Raw genomic sequence first — 22,349 nt, forward strand, 5'->3', positions numbered from 1 at the left:
GAAATTATGGCTGTTCTTCAGCTTGGTAGTGTGGCTGGAGGGTGAGGAAGCTCTGGTTAGCCTGTGGGCAACTGGGCTGCAACCACGGCCACCTGAAGGGACGAGGGCAGCTCTGGGAGCGCAGTGGAGGGTTTGTCTCGGAGTAGATGCTAACAGCGGCCTGCCCCAGCGTGTAGGGCATGAGAGAGCAAATGAAGGGGAAGAAATCACCTGCTTCCAGCTTCTGACTGATATCCTCCATCGATCAGTGTCTAATAGAAACACAATGCCTCTTTCCAACAGGAAATGGTCAGCTGCCTCCTCTTGCATCATGAGATGCAAGATAAGGGCCGGTGATTTTTTTTTTTTTTTTTTTTTTTGTCCTGTAATCAATGCTTTGTTTTGAGATGTGTGGAAATACCTCATGAGAATGTTCCTCGTTGCAGGGATGCAGACTGCACCGGGGAGGGCGGCGGGGGGTCCACATGGTGCCGTGGGAGGTGGTGCAAAACAAGCGGTGCCACCGTTAAGCAATTTCCTGTCAGCAGGGCCCATCCACGCTGCCCGGCTGGCCGCCTCTGAACAAAGCGTCATGCTCTCATCACACTGGCTGTGGTGAAACGAGGGAGATTCGGCATCCTTGGTCAGCCCCGAGCAGGGAGGTGACGCTTTGCTCTTGTTCCTCAGACGTTGGCTGGGTGATGCCAGCTTGATCCAGAGCCATGTCCAGGTACCTGAAGCACTTCACGGTGGTGGGTGACGACCCTGTGCAGTGGAGCAACGACTATCAGAAATGGGAGGAGGAGGAGGAGGACGAGGCTGGGGAGAATGGGGAGAAGCAGCCAGATTCAGAGATCAAGCCGGAGCCCACCAGGAGTCATGTCTCCTTCCAGGACATGATGAAGAAGCTTTTCAGCTCCCACAGGTTTCAGGTGAGGCAGAACAAACCCGGGCCAAAAGGAGATGAGGGCGAGATTTGGCCAACGGCACCCGTGATGACAGAGCTGACGTGGGATCGAGCTCAAGGGAGCAGCACCGAGCTTGTGAGCGCTCACAGTGCCTGCGAGGGCGGCTGCTGCCTCCGAGCCGGGCCGCCCTGTCAGAAGCGAGCCTCTCTGCAGTGGGCGCAGGTGTTTCCTGAGCGGCGACAAGCCTCAGTGCATGCTTGTCACGGTGCCCGCAGAGGCACATGCTCTCCCCCAGCTTGAGCTCCCTGAGACCCCCCACCCAATGCCAAGCGGTGGGAAACAGCTGGGTTTGGTGGGGAGCCAAGTGGTTTTGTATGGGTGAGACTTTGCAGGAATAACCCACTGACTGGGCTGTGGGAGCCAGGAGTCCTGGGGGGGAGTGACAGAAAGCTCTGCGAAATACAACCAGCCAAATCGGGGATGCGGGGCGTTGGGGCATGTTTAGCTGAAGGCTGCATCGGGTCCTTGCCAATCTGTCTGTGCTGGGAGAGGGTTCATGTCGGTTCTTCTCCTCTGGCAGATCCTGGTTGTCTGCTTGGTCATCCTGGATGCCTTGTTGGTCCTCGGGGAATTGCTTATGGACTTGAAAATCATCCATCCGGACAAATATAATATAACCCCAAAGGTAAAATGCAGGGAAGTGTCAATGTGAACCATGATTTCCCTCTCTCTGGTGTTCAAAGCCCACTAGATAGGACAACCAGGCAGGCAGGACCTCAACCTTCAGCCTTGCCAAGCTGGCAGTCGCAGGTACGCGGATGAAGGTCTGGCAGGGGCTCATGTGACAGCCCTGCAGCGTGCGGGGCTGATTTGGCTCGGTTCATGCCGGTCTGTGCAGCAGCTTCGTGTTTCCTTGGGCTGCAGCAGAGCTGAATCGCTCTTGCCGCTCTTCTCCCAGTTGTGTTCACAGCTCCTGGTCTGGCTTACTGAAAGCTGCTGGCTGCCCAGCTCTGCTTGCTCTGCTTGTCCCTTAGAGCAGAAGAAAAGCCCCCAGCCCTCCTTGTAGAGCCAAATCAGACGTGCCCACAAGCGGTGGAGGTTTTCCAGCCTGCCCTGCTCGTGTGCACATGGGAGGGGTTCCTGGCCTTAAACTTGCGCTGTCTTTTCCCAGGTTTTCCACTACCTCTCCCTTTCCATTTTAACCATCTTCCTGGTTGAGGTGGGGTTTAAAGTGTTTGTCTACCGCCGGGAGTTCTTCCACCACAAGTTCGAAGTGCTGGACGGGATCGTTGTCATTGTGTCGTTCATCCTTGATGTCGTCCTCATCTTCCGGGAGCACGAGTTTGAAGCTGTTGGGCTCCTGATACTCCTGCGGCTGTGGCGCGTGGCCAGGATTATCAACGGTAGGTGTGCGTGGCCGGTCGGGAGCTTTCCCTGGCCCGTGGGCTGGATTTGGCGACCTTACCTGAATTATCTGGGCTCGTGTCTCTGTTCTCTTCTCAAGGCCATCTCTGAGACCCCGGGGTCTTGCTCTCCCAGCAAACTCAAGAGTTTTGCCCATGTGGTTTTTGTTGCTGGAGTGTGGCCTTAATTAGGCTGTAATTTCTTTGGAGCAACAATCTGCTGCTTGAGTTGGTGCGATGCCTCAGTGATGGGGGCATGGCAGCTGGCCTGGGCTAGTTGGAGATGCCCAGCTCTAGCACAGCACCATCAGGCACATTCCCCTAAAAACAATCTGTAATCGGTTCTTGCATCCCTCCCTCCTGGAGGGGAATGGCTCATGTCTTACATTTGTGTTGTAGGATCCTTTCAGCAATATTTTAACAGGGCAGCAGGATAAACCCCTGCCTTCCTGAATCTACTTCTATAGCAGAGTAGGTTTTACTGCTCTGATGTTCTGCTGTGACTCCATCATCCCCTCCAGGGATGCTGCAGGGAGCATCCTGATCTCACTCTACATCTTTCTTGCCTGGATTCAAAGGGTTTACCATAAAAAGAGAGAAATACAGAATGTCCCCAAATCAGACTTTACTGACTCTGCTGTTGTAATTGTAAATTTTTGCAAATAGATGTAAATTCAGACACTTCTGAAACAAGCGTAGCTAGAAACATTTTCTTCCTTCTCAGGGAAGGAATTTGGGGATTCAAAAAATTGTGGCAATGAGATTATCCCTAATTCCTGCATGAAACCTCAGCCCAAGTGCTGTCCTGTGCCTACGAGTGCACTTTTGGCGAGTGCTCTGTATTTGATGCAGCTTTGGGTCTTGTTAGTTGGAATAAAAAGAAAGGATGGCTAAGGCCGTGTCCGTCACCTGCAGCTCCCTGCTGCCATTTTGACTAGGGGGAATGTGCCTGATCGGCAGCAGTGGCTGGGAAAAGGGAAGATGTGAGAGCAGCTTGTGGCTCTTTTTAGTTCGGAGTGAAAGTCAGAGAGAAACCGGATTTGTGTGCAGCTGCGTGAGCCACAGGAACTTTGATGTCTCTTAACATGCCATTTTACAGCAGAAAAAAGAAGTATGCCATTTACAAGTAAATCTTCTTATGCTTGGCTGCTTCTGGTTTTCCCCCTCAGGTTTCTCGCCATGCCCGCCCGCTTGGAGCGAGAGGGGATAAACAGAATCTGCCCGAAGCTTTGGGTGTTGTATGTCTAAGCCTAGGCATGGTTCACTGCCTTCAGTCACTGTTGATTGATAGGGACCAGGTTACAGGCAGGTGGGGACTGTTTGATGTTATCAATGCAAATAAGCAGCATCACCTCTTTGTCTTCAGAGAAATGAACCCCCAAACCCCAAGCCCGCTGCCTGTAGCACTAGAAACACGGGCACGTGTCAGTGCCTGCCTTCGTGCACGTTGTTCCGTCAACAGCCGGAGGAGAGCTCTGTTGGGTGGAAAGAACTTGATGTTCTTGATGCTCTCACAAAGCCATTTTTTTTTTCCCACCTCAGAAAAGGGTGGGAAGAAAATGCCTTTGCTTTGGGGGCTAAGTTTACATGTAATAACAATATTTCAGTAGAGAAGTGACACCTCTGCTGAGAAACTCTGCGCCCTTCCTGCAGCCGCACAAGGTGAAGCCAAAACCGTAAGGACCTGATGTGCCATGTGCAGTTACACCAGGCAGGAGCCATCGGCCCCAGGGGCGGATGAGCCTTGTGCCCCAGGCTGCGCTGTGTGCTGCTGCTAGAGCAAGGCTCACGACTACGTGAAACCGGCTAAAACGCAGCCCCTCGTGACAACAAAGCTGCCAGTTACATCCTCCCCAGGCTCTGCCAAGGGAGCAAATTCAAATTCAGGATTTGAGTGACAGTTGGACTGATTAATTCAGCTCAGAGGCCAGACTGCCTCTTCCCAGCAGAGTATTGGTATCTGAATCCCCGGGGTGGTTAATTTAAAACCCTCCTCATTAAGAAAAGCACTTGGGAAGGGTGGTTTGCAAATGACAGAACCAGAGCTCGAGAGGAATGCGTTTAACTCCTTGAGTACAGACCCTGCGTACTGTTAACCTCCTGCTAGTGGCCGTTTTACATTGTAAAATGAATCCACTGTGAATTGTTTCACAGGAATAATTTTATCGGTAAAGACCCGCTCTGAACAACAAGTGTGCAAGCTAAAGCAAGCAAACCTGAAACTTGCAACAAAGGTTGAACAACTGGAACACAGCTGTGTAGAGAAGGTAAGAAAACACTTTTAATTTCAACAAGGTTTACCCACTGGCTGCTCCCCAGGACAAGCTGGCTTGAGATCCTTTTGCAAAGTTGCCACTGTCAGCTTGGTTTCTTCATCAGAAAGTTGTGGGGTAAGCTGGGCTGAAGAACCACAGCCTCGCCTGTCCTGCCCGTGCTTCCCTTTGCTGCTTCTGTTGCAAAGGAATGACGGCTACCTCTGTCCTACTTACTTTAGCCAGGTTGTCCTGTTTTACTGCAGTGCCATACCTTAAAATAGTTTCCCAGGTTCCCACAGATCTTCCCACTGCTGAAATGTAAGAGCTACATCAATGATGTGACTTTTGTCTCCAACAGGAGCAAGAAATTGAGAGGCTTAACAAGATATTAAAACAGCATGGACTCATCAGCGAGCAAAAATAGGAGGTCAGTTTTCCAACATGGGGAAGTCTGCCCTGGAGAATGCAGTGTTGAAATCTACCAGTTTGACCTGAAGGTTTTCCTGTCTCTTTGCTTTCTCTTGTATAGTGTTGTCTATAAACATTTTCTATTTGACGACATTTTGATTAGATCTTGGGATTGCAAAAATAATTTTGCTGGAAAATTAATCACACGTATTCCCTGTAAACAGTGATTTCATAAGACCTTTCTTGTACAGTTGTACAGCCAAAACTGCAAAATAATTTAATAAAGACACATCTTTACAAGGTATACATCCACGAAAGTACCACTTATTTTAAATAACTGATTTTTTCTTGTAGAAACTTGCAGTACAAATTATAAGAATCCAGGCTGGAAAGGTCATTTCTTCTCTACAAGCTGACCGTTCATAATTAGTACATCTCTTCTTTGCCAACCATTATTTTCATATTGTTGGTAGTTTCCTCATTTCTGTTGCTGCTTGTGCCACTTTGTTATTTATATAACTTTCATTTCAAAAATACCAACATACCACTCCTTTAGCTGGCAATCAAATCAGCACCAAAATAGAGGCAAACATGTGCCATCTTACGTCAAACAATGCCTTGTTCTCAGCAGCAGATTTGAGTTCTGATACTGCATTCTCTCATCATCTTCCATTTTAAGCATTCATTTGCGGCCCACTGGGCTGCAAAGTTCTTTCTGCTTCCACAGATCATAAATCAACACATTAAAAGAATTAGAATATGTAAGAACAGATGTAGGTGAGTGGACTGCTGGGAACAGTTAGACTCCAGAAAAGCCATTAGAAAGCATATTCTAAAGGACCAGTCTGGTGTATGAACACAATGTGAACTTTTTCAGGTACTAGAAGGTCCCTGTGGTGAGACTACTTTATAGCTGAAGAGTAAGATTCAGTAAGTGGGAATTTGGAAAGGTGTTGACTGTAGCAGACATCTCCAATTGATTTCAGCTAGAGTCAGCTGGAAGGGTCATTGAGCTTTTCTGAAAGCATAACTTAACTGTTCGGATTTTTAAAGAAAGGTAATTAATTAGTGGTTTGGGAAAAATAGCTAGAAATATGTGGCTTATTCATCTATGAAAATAGATAAAGCCGAAGCCTCATCTAATAGCACATGATTACTTCAATTAGCAATTTAGCTCTGCTGTTCACAGAATAATGAAGCCTACTTTCCTTTGGAGCTGTACTGTGTCGCTGTGCTCCTCCCTTCCCCTCCTGCCTCCACCCTGCTGCGCAGGCAGCTCGGAGTAGCGCTACTTCAGAGCGTGCGATGTGCCGGAAGGCTGGTGGCTGTACATGTGCTGACTGGCCAGCCAGGGCCACCATCAAGTTCATACTGCAACATTTTTTCCTCTCGGCAGAGGTATAATTGGGAACTTTCCACTTAATGTGGGGTTTTTTTTCTGCCCTAAATGCTTCTGAGAACCCTTACAAGGGCTAACCATTTCTCTCTTGGCCAATTTTAACCCAGTGTGTCTACAACTTAGAAGAAACTGATGGCCCATCACAGTGACTGGATAAACCTCGCTTCTCTAGGAAATGGACTAAAAATCAGAAAAAGCAGAAATATGGCTTTTCTTTTTTTGACGCATACTTACCTTAGACAAATGGAAAGAAAAAATCAAAGGGTAACTTGGCATTAATGGTGGGCCAAGCTTTATAGCCTGGCTCTGCAGGTGAAGAAATATCAGTGAAAACAACAGAACTTGTTACAGGAATAGTCCTTTCCCTTCCTGAGGGAAGCTGCAATGAAAATACAAATAGTCATTAGCTTCAGTCTTCTCTTTGTACGACTGCTTTGCTTGGACTGGGTTATATATTCAGCTGTTATTTGTAAAAAGGTTTGGTGGATTTTTTTTCCATTTACAGTTCCATGTTTCTTTTCATGAATGATGTATAGATTTTTATTGAAGTGTGTTTTGGCAAGCAGCCCACAGTTGTGTTTGAGTTGGAACAGAAACTGTTGGGTGTAATGCATTCTAATATGAAAGTGCTACCTTTATCTAAAGAGATTAGCTGGGTCACTGTTGAACAGCTGATTCCTAAGCAAAACAAGCCATTCTTTTTATCTTAAATCCTGTAATTTAATTACATACCTGCTTCAATGTGGTGGTAGTGATCGTTGCTGTAACATTGACTATTCTGGCTTGTGGATTGACAAGGGATCCGTATTTAGTCCACTTCACTTCTATTTCAAGTGATACTGGTATTTGGCATGAGCTCTGAAAGGTGTTATAAATTCTCTCATTGTCTGACTTGTACAGAAGCAACCACGTTAATTATTCATCTTATTAAACTGGCAGAATGCCCCCAGAAAGTTTGCTCTGGGAGGTTACCAGAGCAACTGTGCCATCTCTATGCCCCGGACTGCTGCCTGTGCAGGCACCACAGGTGCTTGCAGCCTTGGCTCAGGGTTGGCTCTGCAGTTTCTCCATAGGTGACAAACAGACTCTGTAACTGCGCTTCAGGCAGCACTGTTCTACCTGAGCAGGGCAGGACTTTGGCTCTTGGTGATAGTGCTGAGCTGGCCCTTTTTAGCAGGGAGATTGATTTCAGTAATACTGCTGGGACAGTAGAAAATCCTTAACTCTGCCAGGGCAGAATTTTGAAGCCTACAATTTTAAATATCTTTAGGTATTTCTTCTTGAACTGTCAAGTTTCTGGTTACAGAAATCATTTGCTGTTTAGTTGCAAAAGCATGCAAGAAACCTATATACAAGCTGTCATTGAGGGGGGTGGCTGTCATTCATCACATGCCAAGCAGCACTGCCTACTGCCAGTTGCAGGGACTGCGCTGCATCAGGAGGAAAAGGTCTAGTACAGAAGACATTAAGAATGAACGTAGTGTTTGGGTCACTCAAGTATACTGTTTCTGTGCTTTAAAGGATTCTTGCTATCTTACTGTAACCTGGTATAAGAGCACCAAGGAGAAACACTGATTCTGTCACTTCACTCTTTCAACCTTACCTCTTGCGCTTCATCCCACCTGAAGAGCAAGACTCTAAACTGTGGCTAGAACTCATTTTATACCTAACATGTTGTCCTGATCCGTAACTGAGGCGGCTGGATACCAGCTTGACTAAAAGTAAACCCCGTCTTCTACAGCAAGAGTGAAACTCTTCATTTGTGAATATTCCAGGAGGACTCTCCTCCAGTTAGTTTCTGCATTTTTTTCCCTATACGTCTGAGAAACCTAAGCTGATACTGTAGTACAGGTACAGATCTCAGGAGAGAGGACAGTAAGAGTGAAGGGGTTGGTGGTAGTGGTGTAACTTTCACCTGTTCTGAGGTGTGCAGGTGAGTTATCGGCACCCAGTCAAGCACATCCTGGGCTTGAGAATTTCCAAATGAGGCCACGTATTCAGGAAAGCTTTGTCCCTTCAGTAAATCTAGGAGGATCTGAGTCAAAGGCTGGCATTTCATAGCTGCAGTAATTCTTCCAGGAAAAAAAAAAAAGACAAGTTAAAGCAAAATCTATTGGTTTGGCACAGTAATAATTTCTCCTTGCTCTCATGCACTGTTCAAGCCTTCTGGCTACAGTTGATAATGTACACAATCTTTTCAAGAGAAAGACCATCGTTAATTAAATGACATTTTTTATAATTAAATACTTCTACAGCAGTAGATCCTAATGGAAAGGGTTGTCAGAGGGTTAAAAGCACTAAATCAAAAAAAAGAAGAAATGTCCTCTTACCGTAACTTACAGCCTGATATCATGTTATAACCAAATAATATTGGGGTTCTGGCTCCCTGTGCTGCCAGACAGTCCTGGTTGGATGTACTTTGCAGAATGGTAAGTTGACTGTATTTGTTAGTATTCTGAATGATGCCAGATGTAACACCCAGTTAAAGGGAAATTAAATACTTTTGACATATATAATGAAGAAAGAATCCTTAATCATATCCTTAAAATACATCTGAAAATTCTATAATAGCTCAAGACTCCTCTTACACTGTGAAGAAGCACTAGAGTGTACAATGAAATCTACCTCCCTAAAAAGTCCCAGGAGATTGCAGTCAGGACTGAATCATTTGCTACTTCTAAAACATAGCCAAAAAAGCACACTTTTACTTTTGTTACAGATACATTTTATAGATGTCCATGCTAGAAAGTATTTGTGAAGATGGACCAGAACAAGTGCTGCAAACAAAATTTCAACAGGGAAAGGATATCCTTGTGGCCGGAAGCCTGCTCTTACAGGCAGTCCAACAACATAACCAGGATTACCACTGAGAGGAACTGGCTTTGTATTTACCTGCAATGAAAACATTACAGTATGAGTTCTTATCCTGTACTGAAGTGGTTGAAAAACACAGAAATATTTAACTTATTTTAGGATTAGTAATTGCCTTGAACAATGATAGTAGTAAGACTGCTCTGTAAGATTATAACAGTTCTCTAACATTGGGGCAGGCTTTGCTTTCACTGGATACAGTTAGAGTCGCAAGACGACTCTTCCAAATGTGAAAAACAGACTTTGGAGACCTTCATTGCCCAGTTCTGAAGTGCTGCCTCATTTGTGCATCCAGGGCAAGTTACATTTTTACCTTGCTGCTAACAATTGTTCTGATTTAAGTTTAATAAGTTTTGTAATTAAATGTCTTTCAACGAGTCATCCGTAACATCTCTAGCAGTTACCTGAGTAAAGCTGATTTCAAAGCTCTGCTGTATTGAAAGTGCTGCTTTGTTAATTGCCCCCAAGACAAAAGAAGCAGCTGCTTCTATTATTTCTCCTGCGTCTGTGTATGTAATGTGATAACTCACCTGAAAATTAAACATTTTAGATATTAATTAGAACAAATACATAAAAGTATGAAACTAGAAAAAAAAAAAACCCTTATGTAAGTATTGTTTTCTTTCTTCCTCGCTTAAGAAACACTCAACTACACGGTAGAGATAGACTATATCCTCAGTTGTAGTAAGAATGGGCCCAGAAAACAGGAGGAACTGAAGTACTGCTCAGCAGGTGGCTAGTCATTTTACAATGACTGTGCATTAAAAACACAAAGACCTGCCTCTCTGTCCAAGGCAGCATATGCTTTTATAAGCTCTGATACTTAGGGGCTGATTAGACACTTTCCTTCCAGATGCTGATCTAGCTTTCTCCTACAAATTAAGACACATGGGTTGGAAATACTGCCTATTTATTCTAGTTTGTCACTCATTTCCTGTCTGCAAAGGGAGAGATTCAAGAAAAGCAAGAAAAAAAGCTGTGGTCTGATCTGACAGACAAAAACAAGACATTCACAAAGTAGCCGCATCAGCAAATTTACGTATAAAGGACATGACTGTTAGCCACAAACCAAGCCACTGATTAGCAACGGCCAGAAATGGATCTAGGGTTGGAGTCTTAAAAACCAACTTCTTGATAAATGTCTTCTAAGCATAAGCCAAATGTTCATCTATTTAAGATGAAAAGATGAGATGATTTGCACCGTGTATTCCTCTGTCTCTGCCACTACTGAAGTAATCTTCTCCCAAGCATAATGTAGATTCTAAACTCGTGTTATTGTCTGTTATGTCATATACACACAGTAATAATAGAAAAGGATTTCAGCCTGTCTCTGTTATGTTGCATATAGTTATTATTTCATTGCAAAACACTCTCTTTTATTCCAAAGTCAGTGTTTCTCTTGTCACATTTGCTTTAGAGATGTCACAATACATGGAAACTGTGCAAGGCCTTTCTCACATCTTTGTAATTTGTGAATCAGAAATTATTTGATGCGTACATGCTTTCCATCAAACGCGAGGAGGAAAAGGACTGTCATACCTACCCCAAGAACTATATTTACACACAGTTCATCCAAAATCATAGGGAGCCTGAGGACATCACTACCATTAAGCAAAGTCTGCATTCCATTCAGAGACTGGATAACTATAGACTGGACAGTAATATTAACCTGAAAAACAAATTCGTGTCATTTCTGAATATTGTGTATAATTATTTTTTGCTTTTTCTGTTTTATTATATTTGTGACCCTTCCGGGTTCTGTTCTACAGAGACAGCAGTCAATAATCCTCTGAACACCTGCTATGTTACATGTATTGCCAAAGTTCAATAAAAGGTTCTATTTTTAAGTAACTAGCGAGAGTAACTTAGAAAGAGAGTGTTTTACATGAGGAGACTGCATCAGGCTTAAATGTTTGCACGTAGCATGTTATCTTGGAGTTGCTAAGTATCATTACTGATAGCAAATGATAGAAATTTTTTAATTTAAAGATTAAGGATAAAAAGTCCCTGTTCTGATGAAGTCAGTGAAAAACTCTGACTATAATTAAGAATTTTGCCCCGAGCTGTTCCAACTAAGTTAGAAGGATACTTACCATCTGACTTGATTTGGGTACCTAGAGGACAATAAAAGAACAAATTCAAACAATAGCAAAGGCATGACCTATTACAAGTAGCAGTTAAGTAAAGCAGTTAAGGGATAACTGCTTTGCCTATTTAAATCTCTGTCATTACAATAACTTTTACATCGTGGAAGTGATTGGATATATACTCCAGTATCTAGGCAGTGTCAAAATAACTGCTATTCTTTGTGGCTAGTAGGCAACATCTTACAGTCCAAGCCTCTTCTTCCCCTGACAGTAACTGGAAAATTTCTTAGTGACTTCCATCAGCTTTCTGTGAAGCCTAGCTTTGACAACATTCCCAATAAATATACAGTGCATTCAATAAGTAGTAGCTGAATCTAGTGTTTCGCTTGGACACTCAGTTTGCAACTCAGAACTAAGAAACACTGAAAAAGTTTACTTGCATCAGAAAGGTGACCCAGGAAAGGCTCCTCAGCTTGGCATGACTATTATTGTGCATCATATCGTTTGACCTATTGAGGGCGTCAGAGAACATTGTTCCTACTGCAGATCTGTGCAAAAACACTTGTAACTATTCACAGGCTGCCAGTTTAGGAAGTCTGCCAGGCTGTTCGTACCCAAAGAAATGAAGAGCTTTTGTTGTCCCATTCTGACAGTAATGATTCCATAGTTTCACGGTCTCTAAACAAAGAAATGAGAAGCAAGTATCGCTCTTGTTATACAGCACGTGGACATGCACACTGGAAATTTTCCACCGAATTTTCATGGAAAGGCAGAAATGTCAGACCAAGGTCATCAATCAGGCCTGCAAAATACTCAACATAGAGCACCATTTTGTCAAAAGTTTTATTTTTGTGACTTCCCAATGAGTGTTTGATTCTCATCTTTGGGAAGGGACCAAAAATTGGACTCTGACCACGAAGCAAGTTCTGCAGAATTATGAGAGGATACAGAGACCAGTCTGCTCATCTAACATCACGGCAGAGAACACATTCCTGTGAGCTGGAGACCTGGAGGTGATACAGGTAAAGTCTGTCACATACTGTCACATATTTATATCAACATCCTGAGGTACAGCTCAGCCATCAGAATCAGCTGTATGAATAAAAGTGCTTGCAAAGATTAGAGTCATCCTTCAGGGAAACACGCTCATTCTGACTAGGGTAGAGGGAATGATCACCGCTCCTAAAATTCAATTTATCTGTGACTACGGTGATAAATTTATGTTTCTGTAGGTCACTGGCAGAGAGCACTCCAGCCTCACTGCTGCCTCCCACTGACTCATCTTCACACCAGCAGGGAGGCAAGCAGGGGCAGGCAGCAGCGCATTGCTTTGGCAGCTGCACAGTACACGCTAACTGTAGTATGAAGCATCGCAACATTACAAGTATCCCTCTTGGTTGAGGGTTCCAAGCACCCCAATGCCCCTTGGGTCTGCTGGACAGGCGAGGGCAGGGAGCAGAGGTGAACTGCAACAATTACAGACCTTCGTATGACTCAAGTTGCCCAGCCTGGCAGTGAGCAGGGGCTCATAACGATGGGGTTTTCTGAAGGAACAGCTGTATCGGCCCTCTCACCCGGGGCTCCCAGCAAGCCTTCCTGGGTTGACGTGTTTTGCCATTTCTTTTGCCGGCAGCTCCACCTGCTGGCACTGGAAGCGCTCCCTGCTCTGCCCTGCGACCACCCTGTCCCCAATACCAAGTCACTTCTCTATTGTCACATCCCATCTTCAGCTCCCTTTGGAAAGGGGGGTTTCCTACAAATCATCTCTAGCGTCTACCCAGCCTTCTCCAGTTCTTGTATCTGATCCTTCCTGAATCTCCAATGTACTCTGGACAGAAGTCTGACCTCTCCTAAGCTGGGCCATTGTAATTGGCAAAGAGCACGTGGGTAACATGTTATGTACTGTTCTAGTGAGGAAGGGGAATTAATCTTTTAATTCAAAAGCATTCAGCTGCTTGGAGCCTGTGTTGACACATGCTTTTTACTTTCTGGTTCTACAGCCACCATGAACTCTAATTTTGGGTGCACATGGAAACACTCAAAGCCCTCCTGAAGCTGAGTTTTTTTCTCCTCTTCCACAGTGGGATGATCAAAAGCCAAGATCTGTGAACAGCCCATTGCTGATTTCAGCGAGGTCCTCAAAGATCAGGAGAATGATCCCACCTGTGAGAATGTGAACTACTTAGTGGGCTTTCCTTTACTGTTGATAGGTTTGGAATCTGTGAGGAGACCAGAAGGGGTCTTTAAGCAGTGACTCACTATGGAGTACTAATTAAATTAATTTAAATGATTACATAAATTAAAAACATTTTAATGGTGGAGAGTATGCTGTTTCTTGATGACCTTCGGCTTCTGGAAGGAGCTATCAAGTTAAGGTATTACATATTTCAGTTTAAATTTTGCATACATGATTTCTTTGTCTTCCTGACTATCTGTAAAGGGGATTTATTTTTATGTAAGACATCATCCTCCAGTTCAAAAAGGAATGAAAAAGTAAGCTTAGCTTTGAAAAATAACCACAGACTGGATTTGGTAGTAGGCTGGATACAAACAAATTTGCTCTCAGTGGGGTAAACCATCATGTTCTTTGAGGAGTAGAAGGAAGGCTTAGCATGCATGGGCAATACCTTGTTACTAAAAACTGAGGCTTGTAAGAAAGGTATATATGCAGAGGACTAAACCTTACAGGTTCTTCTTTAAGTACAAAGGTTTACCAACTCTTTAAAACCCAGACTTATTAGAATTATGCACTCTGGTAATAGGCTTCTTGGAAAAGCTTGAACATGCACAAAAGCATAAAACTGCTGCCACTGCAGCAAGCACTAGCTCAGTGATACAAGCTTGTGTCTTCAAGATTGTTATTTTTGTTGGCTAAGCAGAGAACAGTAAATGCTTCTGTCACCGAGGCTTAAAGTAAAAACATTTCCAAAGGCTTTCTGTATAAAAGTCTGTTGCATAGGGAGATTTTTTTTTTCCCAACCCACAATTTAAAAATCCAAATAAAACATCATATCCTTTAGTAAATAGAAGTTATTTAATTCTGGAGACACAAAAAGATATCAATGGTCAGCTATATGTTTCAAATCATACTTACTGCTAAAATGCTGGAGTTGATATAGAACAGCATACTAACTGCTTGAATGTTGCCACATTTTTCCACACTTACTGATCTAACGCATTTTGTAGCCTGGTTTACTAAAAACCCTGGAAAAAATTCACAAAGTATTACTGAAGGAAATTAAAGAGTAATTATGAGAAGCAGAAATAAAAAACAATAAGAACCTCAAGTATAAACAAAAATGAAGGTAAATGTAATTACTATTGCAGATAAGGTTTTATCTGAGCTATAGAGAATGATACTTTCTTAGATTCTCCAGAAATGCTATGAGACAAAAATATTACTTCTTAACAACAGAAGCTTAATAAAAGCTAGAAGATCTATGACTTAATTTTTGAGATCTCATAGGATTTTTTTTTTTTTCTTTCACAAGAGACTTCAGTTTTCCTATGGTCATCATCATCATGATTGTTATGATACCATATTTAATAATAACAGTGGGTTTTGGAAAATGCAGGTGTGTGGTTTTGGTTGTGCTTGTGGCTTCTTCCCCCTGCCCTGCCCCCGCCCCACAGATTTTTCAGGAAACTGTGTGAAAGGTTAAAATGTAGGGCTCAAGCCTACAAGTCTGACTTGACTCGCATTCAGGCTGTAAAAGTAACTTCATTGTACCAAAGGGACATCTTACAAAGGTTGCCCAGTTAGGTCTTGCTTTGTGTAATACCCTATTCCCTCATGGTGTCACCCTTGTACTATTTTATTAAACCAATTATGCCAAATAGGATGTTTTATTGTTGGATAAACAACCCATTAACAAGACTCTCAAGGATTTACATATCTAACTTTAAATGTTTAGTATAGATGCAACACAACTTCCAATCTATGTCTAAAAAAACCCCAGAGAAACAGAAGCTATTTGAAAAACATTTGTTCATTAATCTTTATGTGAATTTATATTTGTGTGTGTGCCAATTTACTGACTGACTAAGCTCAAGTCAGAGCAGAATAAAGTAAATAAACTGGAATTCAAATGCATTTTCTAACCTGCAGGATTCGCATCAGAGCACCAAGAGGAGACAACAGGACTAGGTAGTCTTAGAAATGCATCCGCTGTCTGTACAGGAACACCATACTGTCAAATAAAACAACATATTCAAGTATATAGGTGTGTTTCAGTCCATGGAAGGTTTTACAGCATTTGTATTAACAATAAATCTGACTAAAAGAAGTACCTATTTCCACTATATCTGTCAATACTGTATACTACTTTGTGCATAAATTCTTAAGCCACTGCTAACAGCTTTATGTTTACAACAGCAAAACAGCTACTTATTTTTCAAAGATCTTAAAAAATCTAGTTAACTTTTTAAGTAAGCTAACATAAAATGCTACACTTCTTATTTTTACATTTCTATATTTAAAGACCAAAATAAAGTTTGTCTTTTCCAGAACAACTGCATTTTTTTAAAGGCAGATGCAAACAATGATTGCTTGTTCTTTTATGGAACAACTTAGTATTAATTGAATCAGATAATTATTTACCTCGTATCTGTAAGTTTCATTCACATCAGAAGGATTTTGAGCATCTGCGTTCATATGCCAGCTGTCAGGCTCAGCACTGAAAGAAGCACTTCCAAACCGTTTAAGCAACTGATCAAAATTTTCAGACGTAGGCATTTCAGAGGAACTGAAGGAGAGTGCTTGTTTATCTGTCAAAACATTTTCAAGAATGAGATAACTTTTAGGATAAAAGATACAGAAACAGTATTTAGCAACAATTTTTCCTTCTGGAGTTGTTAAAGACTCAGTAACAGAAAAATATCAATGCAACTTTTCTTTAAGAAAAGCTTTCTCTTTTCTTTAACAGAAAACCTAGGTGGTATCTTAATTCATGATTTCGCCCAGATCCACAAAACTTAAACTTAAGGAAAGAGGTAAGTCCCTTTCTTTCAAAATCACATTTTATAAGAGTATATATTCCAAAACAAAGACGTGCCAATTAGTGTCTACAGTTTCCATGCTAAGTATTCAAATGACTAGTGCACAGTCATAATTAAATTAGGAGAACATAGCACTGATCGCTTCTTACTTCCCTGCAAGTCACTGCAAAGCTGGGCATAAAAGATTTGTACCACTGGTGCCTATTACATAGTTACAGTAACAGATCAGGAAGGAGTCAGTTTCCCTTCAAACAACTTTAAATGTGATTTATTGAGGATGCCAAATTATTTACAAAAAACCCCAAAACCCAATTTTTTTTTTTTTTTCAACAAAGATGACTAAGAGAATATGAGATGTTTTAACTCTGTGTTTCACAACTGAAAAGTTTAAAATATACGGACTGTGAGCGTACAGAATAACCAGTTTTCTGGCAGGTTTAGTTACTTTTAATTTTAGTCCGTTTCTGGTACCTAAAGAGCTTATAAAAATAACAGCACGATGCTTAATATTGGCAACAACACTACTTACAGTTTGTAGCATGAATGCAGAAAACACTGGGATTGACTTGGTCAATTAATTTAAATATCCTTTCTGGTGGATTTGCTTCAACGTCAAGTGAATATATAGCAGCTTTCTGACTACAAAGACGGCTGTCACCTCTGCAAACAATAATAATAAAATCAATGATCCAGTAGAAGTTAGTATGGACCATATTTTTAAATTCTTTCCATGTATTGAGGCAGCATCAAAAAAGCACAAAAGAGATTACTCTTTTTAACACAATTTGCATAGCAATTGTGCCTCCTTAGAAGGCTTATATTGTTTTATACTGTGCGCTTAGTAATAAATCATAGAAAATTCTCAAAAATGTTTTATCTAGCAGAGGAAACAGTATGAGCAGCAACATGAAGAAAAGTAAGAGACATACCAGGGGGGAAAGGAAGAGCCTGACAGAAATAATATTAGAGCTAAAATGGCAAGTTGGATGGGACCCAGATGGTGTGAGACACCACAAATGCAGGGTGCACCACAAGCTACACGCAACTCAGAAGCACTTTTATTTATACAACACAAGTGGGAAGTATGACCTTTAGGGTAATGTGATGGCATGTAAACCAGAAAAAAGGTCAGTTTTGTGAATATTGGAATAATATTCACTTTGATGGGGCGGGAGGGGGGCAGGAAAAAGTCCTACTTGAGATGCACATAAAATGAATGGCAAAATGAGAAATAGGGAGGTGAAATAACCCATCCAATCTAGTGAAAGTATTTGTAGATGTGCTGTGGGTTCATCAACAACAGCCCAGAACTGCAGTAGGCTGCACAGCGAATGTGCCAGTTCATACCCTGAAGAGTACTGGTGTGTCCTACATGCTAGAAATACAAGATGATGATCCTTGTAAAACTGGTACTTAGGCAGAATCAAAGCAGTCAAGGACAGATACTGAAGAAGTGAAATGACTTTTAGAAATTACTTTTTAAGCATGGAGTTAAACTTCTCCATGAGGTGAACCATTTGTTAGTAGGATCACATCATAAATCAAACACCCTTTTTCCTCTGTTTCAGAGATCACATAGACTCTCATTTGCGATCAGTCAAACCCTTCTGCTAACACAATTATGCAAATGTATATAAATCTAGATGTAAATAATGAGATCCACAATACTTGCAGTCATCGAAAGTCCCATGGATTTTCATGCAAAATGAACATTTTACACAAAAAAAAATTTGGGGGAAGAAGCACAACTTCATTTTATGCATTTCTAGTTGACAACGACAGAATAGTCACCTCAGACAATTAAACTGTCACTTGGGAAGGCGTGATTAGACCTTTCTGATATATATAAACATCTATAAATGGGTAGCAGTAGTCATTGTGTGCAAGAACAATAAGAAAAGGCAGTCTGGGATGACTGCTAATTCAAATTTCAAAGCACCGAGAATAAACCCCAGTGTTCAGATTGGCATAATTTATGCAGAGGGTGGGTTGAAGAGCTGTACTTAGTGTTCTGAGAAGTCACCAAGAGACTTCTGCATTACGATTTTGAAGTGAGCTTTCTTAACTCCTTTTTGAGAAGATGAAATTGGGTGAAGGTGTTTTCAGATAAACTGTAAATAGCAAAGAAACAACTATCGGCATTACCTTATTGATATAAGGTTACACTTTACTGTTTGTAAAGTGACAGACTGGCAGTGAAGCAGCAGGTTAGGACACTGACTTGTAAAACTAGGATCAGAACGATGCTCATGCTACTTCATTAAGCCCTGAATTGATCAAGTTTCTAGCTGATATCATAAGCCATAATGAAAGAGGTTACTGATAAATTGCCTATGACCTATGGAGGTGGCCAGACGGTCCCATGCTATCAGCTTTCTTAACTTCCAGGCACCGCATTATATTGATGAAAGTCTAAAGATGCATTATTCTTCCCCCAACAGAAGGCATCACCACCTAAGTGCCCACAGACAGCAGCACAGCGAAAGAGGAGAAAAGCAAGGAGCGCAAGTTTAGAAAAGAGGAAATAAGTGAATGAGAAACTGGGGTGGGAGGCCAACTTGCTGTTCTACCTGGTTGGGGCCAAAAGTTTACAGGCCTAGTGCAGGAAGGACTGGTGAAAGGGTAGGCAGGAGTTAGGAAGGCAGGGGAGAGGGAGGTTAGGAATTGGTAAGAGCAGAGGATAGAGCCCTTACAAATGCATGCAGCAAATAAAACAGGATTTTGTATTTCATATAGCTATTTATCCACTTACGTGACAATAGGAACCGAACATGTAGTAAAGAGACTGAAATCTGCTGCACTGCAATCAGGGTCACAGCAGCAATTTACATCACACTGTGCCACCAACAGATCACAAACACACAGCTTGGCAACTGGAGGAGAGATTTAAATTAGAATTAGAACTTTACACATTACAGCATGTTCCCTAACACTTTCATTTTTCACCTTGCCTTATTTTTGACAATGGTCAGAAGTCTATATCCAAATTCACATGCTTTTTTTTTTTTTTTAAGTCATTTTTAAAAGCCATCTTTTCTGCTACTTAGCAAATCTATTTGGAACACAATAACAAACCCAAGGGCATACTAAAATCTGATGGTGTGTGCCCTGTGAAATCAGAAAAGCAACTTAATAGGCATTTTGAAGGTATGAAAATATACTCAGCTCTGCAGAGGAAACAAACAAAAAAAAGAGATACAAACCAGGTATGCTTATCTACTTGTTTCAGCTTATTGGGAAGAAAAAAAAAAACCAAACATTTTAATAGAGCAGTGAGATGTTTACAAGTATTGAGCATGTCCCAGAGTCCAGGAATATATTTTCCTGACGTACCAACATAACCATAGTTGACTTCTTTGAAATTGTTTTTTGTCTGTCTTTAGATACTGTAAAATACTGTAATAATACAGAAAGTAATTGCTAGCAATACTGTAAACCCTCTCAATAAAATACATTTGGCAACTTCTTAAAACATTTTTAGGTTTTCAAGTTTATAAATTCAAAGAACAGATATTACTCTACTGAACTGTTTAGAAGAGTTGCTGTTCTATAATAACTCTGAACTTAAGAATAGCACAGGATGTAGAAAATGAAGACAAGCACTCTGTAGGCAAGACATTCAAAGAACGTTCATTTTCATAACTACTGCTTCTTTTATTTCAACTTGACTATTGCCTATTTCTCTATGGCTTCCTGGATGCTCTCTGACCATCTGAACAGTATCCAGGTATTTCCTGGAATCTCTGAAGTTCTGACTGTTCTGTTAGCTGAGTTTAGCACTGGAATCCTTAGATCACCATGTAAACAAGAGAAGTTTAAAAACAAGAGAAGTTTAAACATGGATGATTAGATTGCACAGTTATGTCTCTGAGATCAGGGATTTAAGTCTCTTTTCCTGAAGGAGGCACACACTGGGACATGATTTAATTTGGCAAGTAATCTAGGGAAGCTGAACCTATGGCAACAACACTGGGAAATCAAAAGTTAAATAGAAGTATACCTGCCAGTTAGAAGACAGTGGGAAAGACCTACTGATAGCACAATATCAAAAACTTGTGATCTGTATTGCCATATCACCACTACACATCCACAGAGCTGGGGATGAATTAGGAGTCTTGGGGCAAACTGTGTGTGGATCCAGCTTGCTGTGTAAGTGGAGATTTCCAAGCACATTTGGGGTGAACCTGGGCCTCCTCTGCGAGGCCAAGCTCTGCCCGGTGGGCTCAGAGCAGGGTGCTGGGTGGACAGAAGAGCCTGCCCTCCATCAGCGCCGACTCACAGGACCGTGCATGCTGGCATCAGTGTGCCCAGTACCCGAAGGCTATGTAGGGCTTGCTGAGCCTGCCTTTCTGAGGAGGCTCCGAGCCTTGGCTGGAGAGGGGGGCTGCTAGAAAGGGGTGCAGCACAGCCCCCGTAAGTCCCCGGGGGACCCCAGGGAGAAGCAGGGCAGCTGCCGCACGGGCTTGTCCCAGCCCCGGGCGGCTGCAATGGGAGCCGAAGGGTGGGCAAGGGCCCAGCGACAACAGGAGGCCCGAGAGAGGCCGTGAGCAGGGCTTCCCTTAGTCCGGGAAGAGCCGCCGGTGACCCGCAGACCCCGCCCCGCAGCACCCCACCGGGCACCCACCGTCCGTGACCGGGGCCGGCCCGCTGCGGGGCCGCGCCCGGACGTCAGCACGGGGGTCCGGTGCCGCCGCGGGCTCCACGCTCGGCTCCGCTGCCCGGAGCGGCGGCAGCAGGAGGAGGAGGAGGAGAGCCCCGAGCCTCAGCGCCGCCGCCATGGCGGCTGCTCCCCGGCCGCCCCTAGCAACGGCGCGGTTGCCAGGGAGCGCGGAGCATCACGGGAAGGGCGCGGTCCCTCCGCGGGGCATCACGGGAAGCGAGGGGCCTGCGGCCGCGGGGCACCATGGGAAGGGGGTGGGTGCCATGGCGAGCGGCGAGGGGAGGCCGGGCTCGGTGAGGAGCTCTGCGGCCGTCTCTGGCTGCTATCTCTCGCCACCCTCAGCGCAGGGAGACTTGGGGTGAGGCCACACGCTGGGCCTTTGGCTGGTCATGGCCTCCTGTAAGGCTGCCCTGCTCGCCTCGCCGCTGCTATCGTGGTGGTCTCAGGCGTCCGCCCGTGCCACCCATTGCCTTCAGAAACAGCCCAGCGCGGCGGTGATCTGGGCGTCAGTGGCTCCTCAGTACCAAGCCAAGGACAATAGGAAGAGGTTTAAGGTGTAGCAACCCAAGTGTAAGCCATGTACGTGGTTTGGGCAAAAATACTATTGGAAGGCCATACACAAAAAACAAATATGGGGAATGGCCCCTCGTGAGCTGTAAAATCCTATGTTTAGCATATTTTTGCAACTTCAGTAACCTGCTTTTCTCAATCTTTAACCTGCTTTTCTCAATTTTTAAAGTCTTACCAATTTCTCCTTTTGACAATGCTGTGGGTCCTTAATGCTCAGTGTGCATACTCATGAATTCATCTTGTTAGTAATCTTGTAATATATATAGGTATTTTTACATTCATTTGAAAAACTGAGCTAGAGAGTGACTAAATGATCAGGGTTCCTTAAGGCTGTCTTACAAATGTTAACATCCAGGCTTCAGTTCCAACCAAGAGAGAACTTTTTAAACTTAAACTTGCGGAAGTTTGTGTTCCGCATGATCTGATAAAAAGCAACTTTACAACATTTGTTCCTGCATCAAACTGACAAGTACATTGTTACACGGTGTTTCTTATTTTTCTGACCAGGTTCATTCTTACCGTCTTGAAGGGTAGCCGACAAAAGCTTTAAGACCACAAGAGGGCACATTCTCTTCTACGTTTAATACACTCGACCACTCTCCATGCCAGTCACAACATCTGAACAGCACAACTTCATGCCAGCATGCAAATTTAGTACGTTGGAGATGTTCCAGCTTCTTCTATTGGAAACTGACATAATTCCACAGTGCACAGTCTCTTTGTCACTTCTTTGCACTGTCCTCTGCTGCACAAGAGCCAATTATTGACAAAGGTGTTGATGAGTTAACGCAAGACAGACTCTTGTCTGCTG

General features: G+C 43.1%; 2 protein-coding genes across 2 annotated transcripts; one reads left to right on the forward strand and one right to left on the reverse strand.

The window, feature by feature from the left end:
- The first annotated feature begins 670 nt into the window (after positions 1–670).
- On the forward strand, positions 671–5,137 carry HVCN1 (hydrogen voltage gated channel 1). The gene is made up of 5 exons (XM_009489621.2): positions 671–911; positions 1,468–1,572; positions 2,059–2,290; positions 4,445–4,557; positions 4,904–5,137. The coding sequence occupies exons 1-5, from the start codon at positions 702–704 to the stop codon at positions 4,967–4,969; spliced, it is 726 nt and encodes a 241-aa protein (XP_009487896.1). The 5' UTR covers positions 671–701; the 3' UTR covers positions 4,970–5,137.
- Positions 5,138–6,567: 1,430 nt separating this feature from the next.
- On the reverse strand, positions 6,568–21,086 carry TCTN1 (tectonic family member 1). The gene is made up of 14 exons (XM_075718686.1): positions 20,933–21,086; positions 19,061–19,181; positions 16,838–16,968; positions 15,911–16,077; positions 15,413–15,500; positions 14,405–14,514; positions 11,317–11,337; positions 10,767–10,892; positions 9,628–9,753; positions 9,162–9,244; positions 8,683–8,823; positions 8,268–8,424; positions 7,085–7,210; positions 6,568–6,731 (listed from the first exon to the last, which is right to left on the reverse strand). The coding sequence occupies exons 1-14, from the start codon at positions 21,084–21,086 to the stop codon at positions 6,588–6,590; spliced, it is 1,695 nt and encodes a 564-aa protein (XP_075574801.1). The 3' UTR covers positions 6,568–6,587.
- Positions 21,087–22,349: the final 1,263 nt, after the last annotated feature.

This window comes from Pelecanus crispus, chromosome 11 (genome assembly GCF_030463565.1).
Source record: "Pelecanus crispus isolate bPelCri1 chromosome 11, bPelCri1.pri, whole genome shotgun sequence".
Lineage (NCBI taxonomy): Eukaryota > Metazoa > Chordata > Aves > Pelecaniformes > Pelecanidae > Pelecanus > Pelecanus crispus.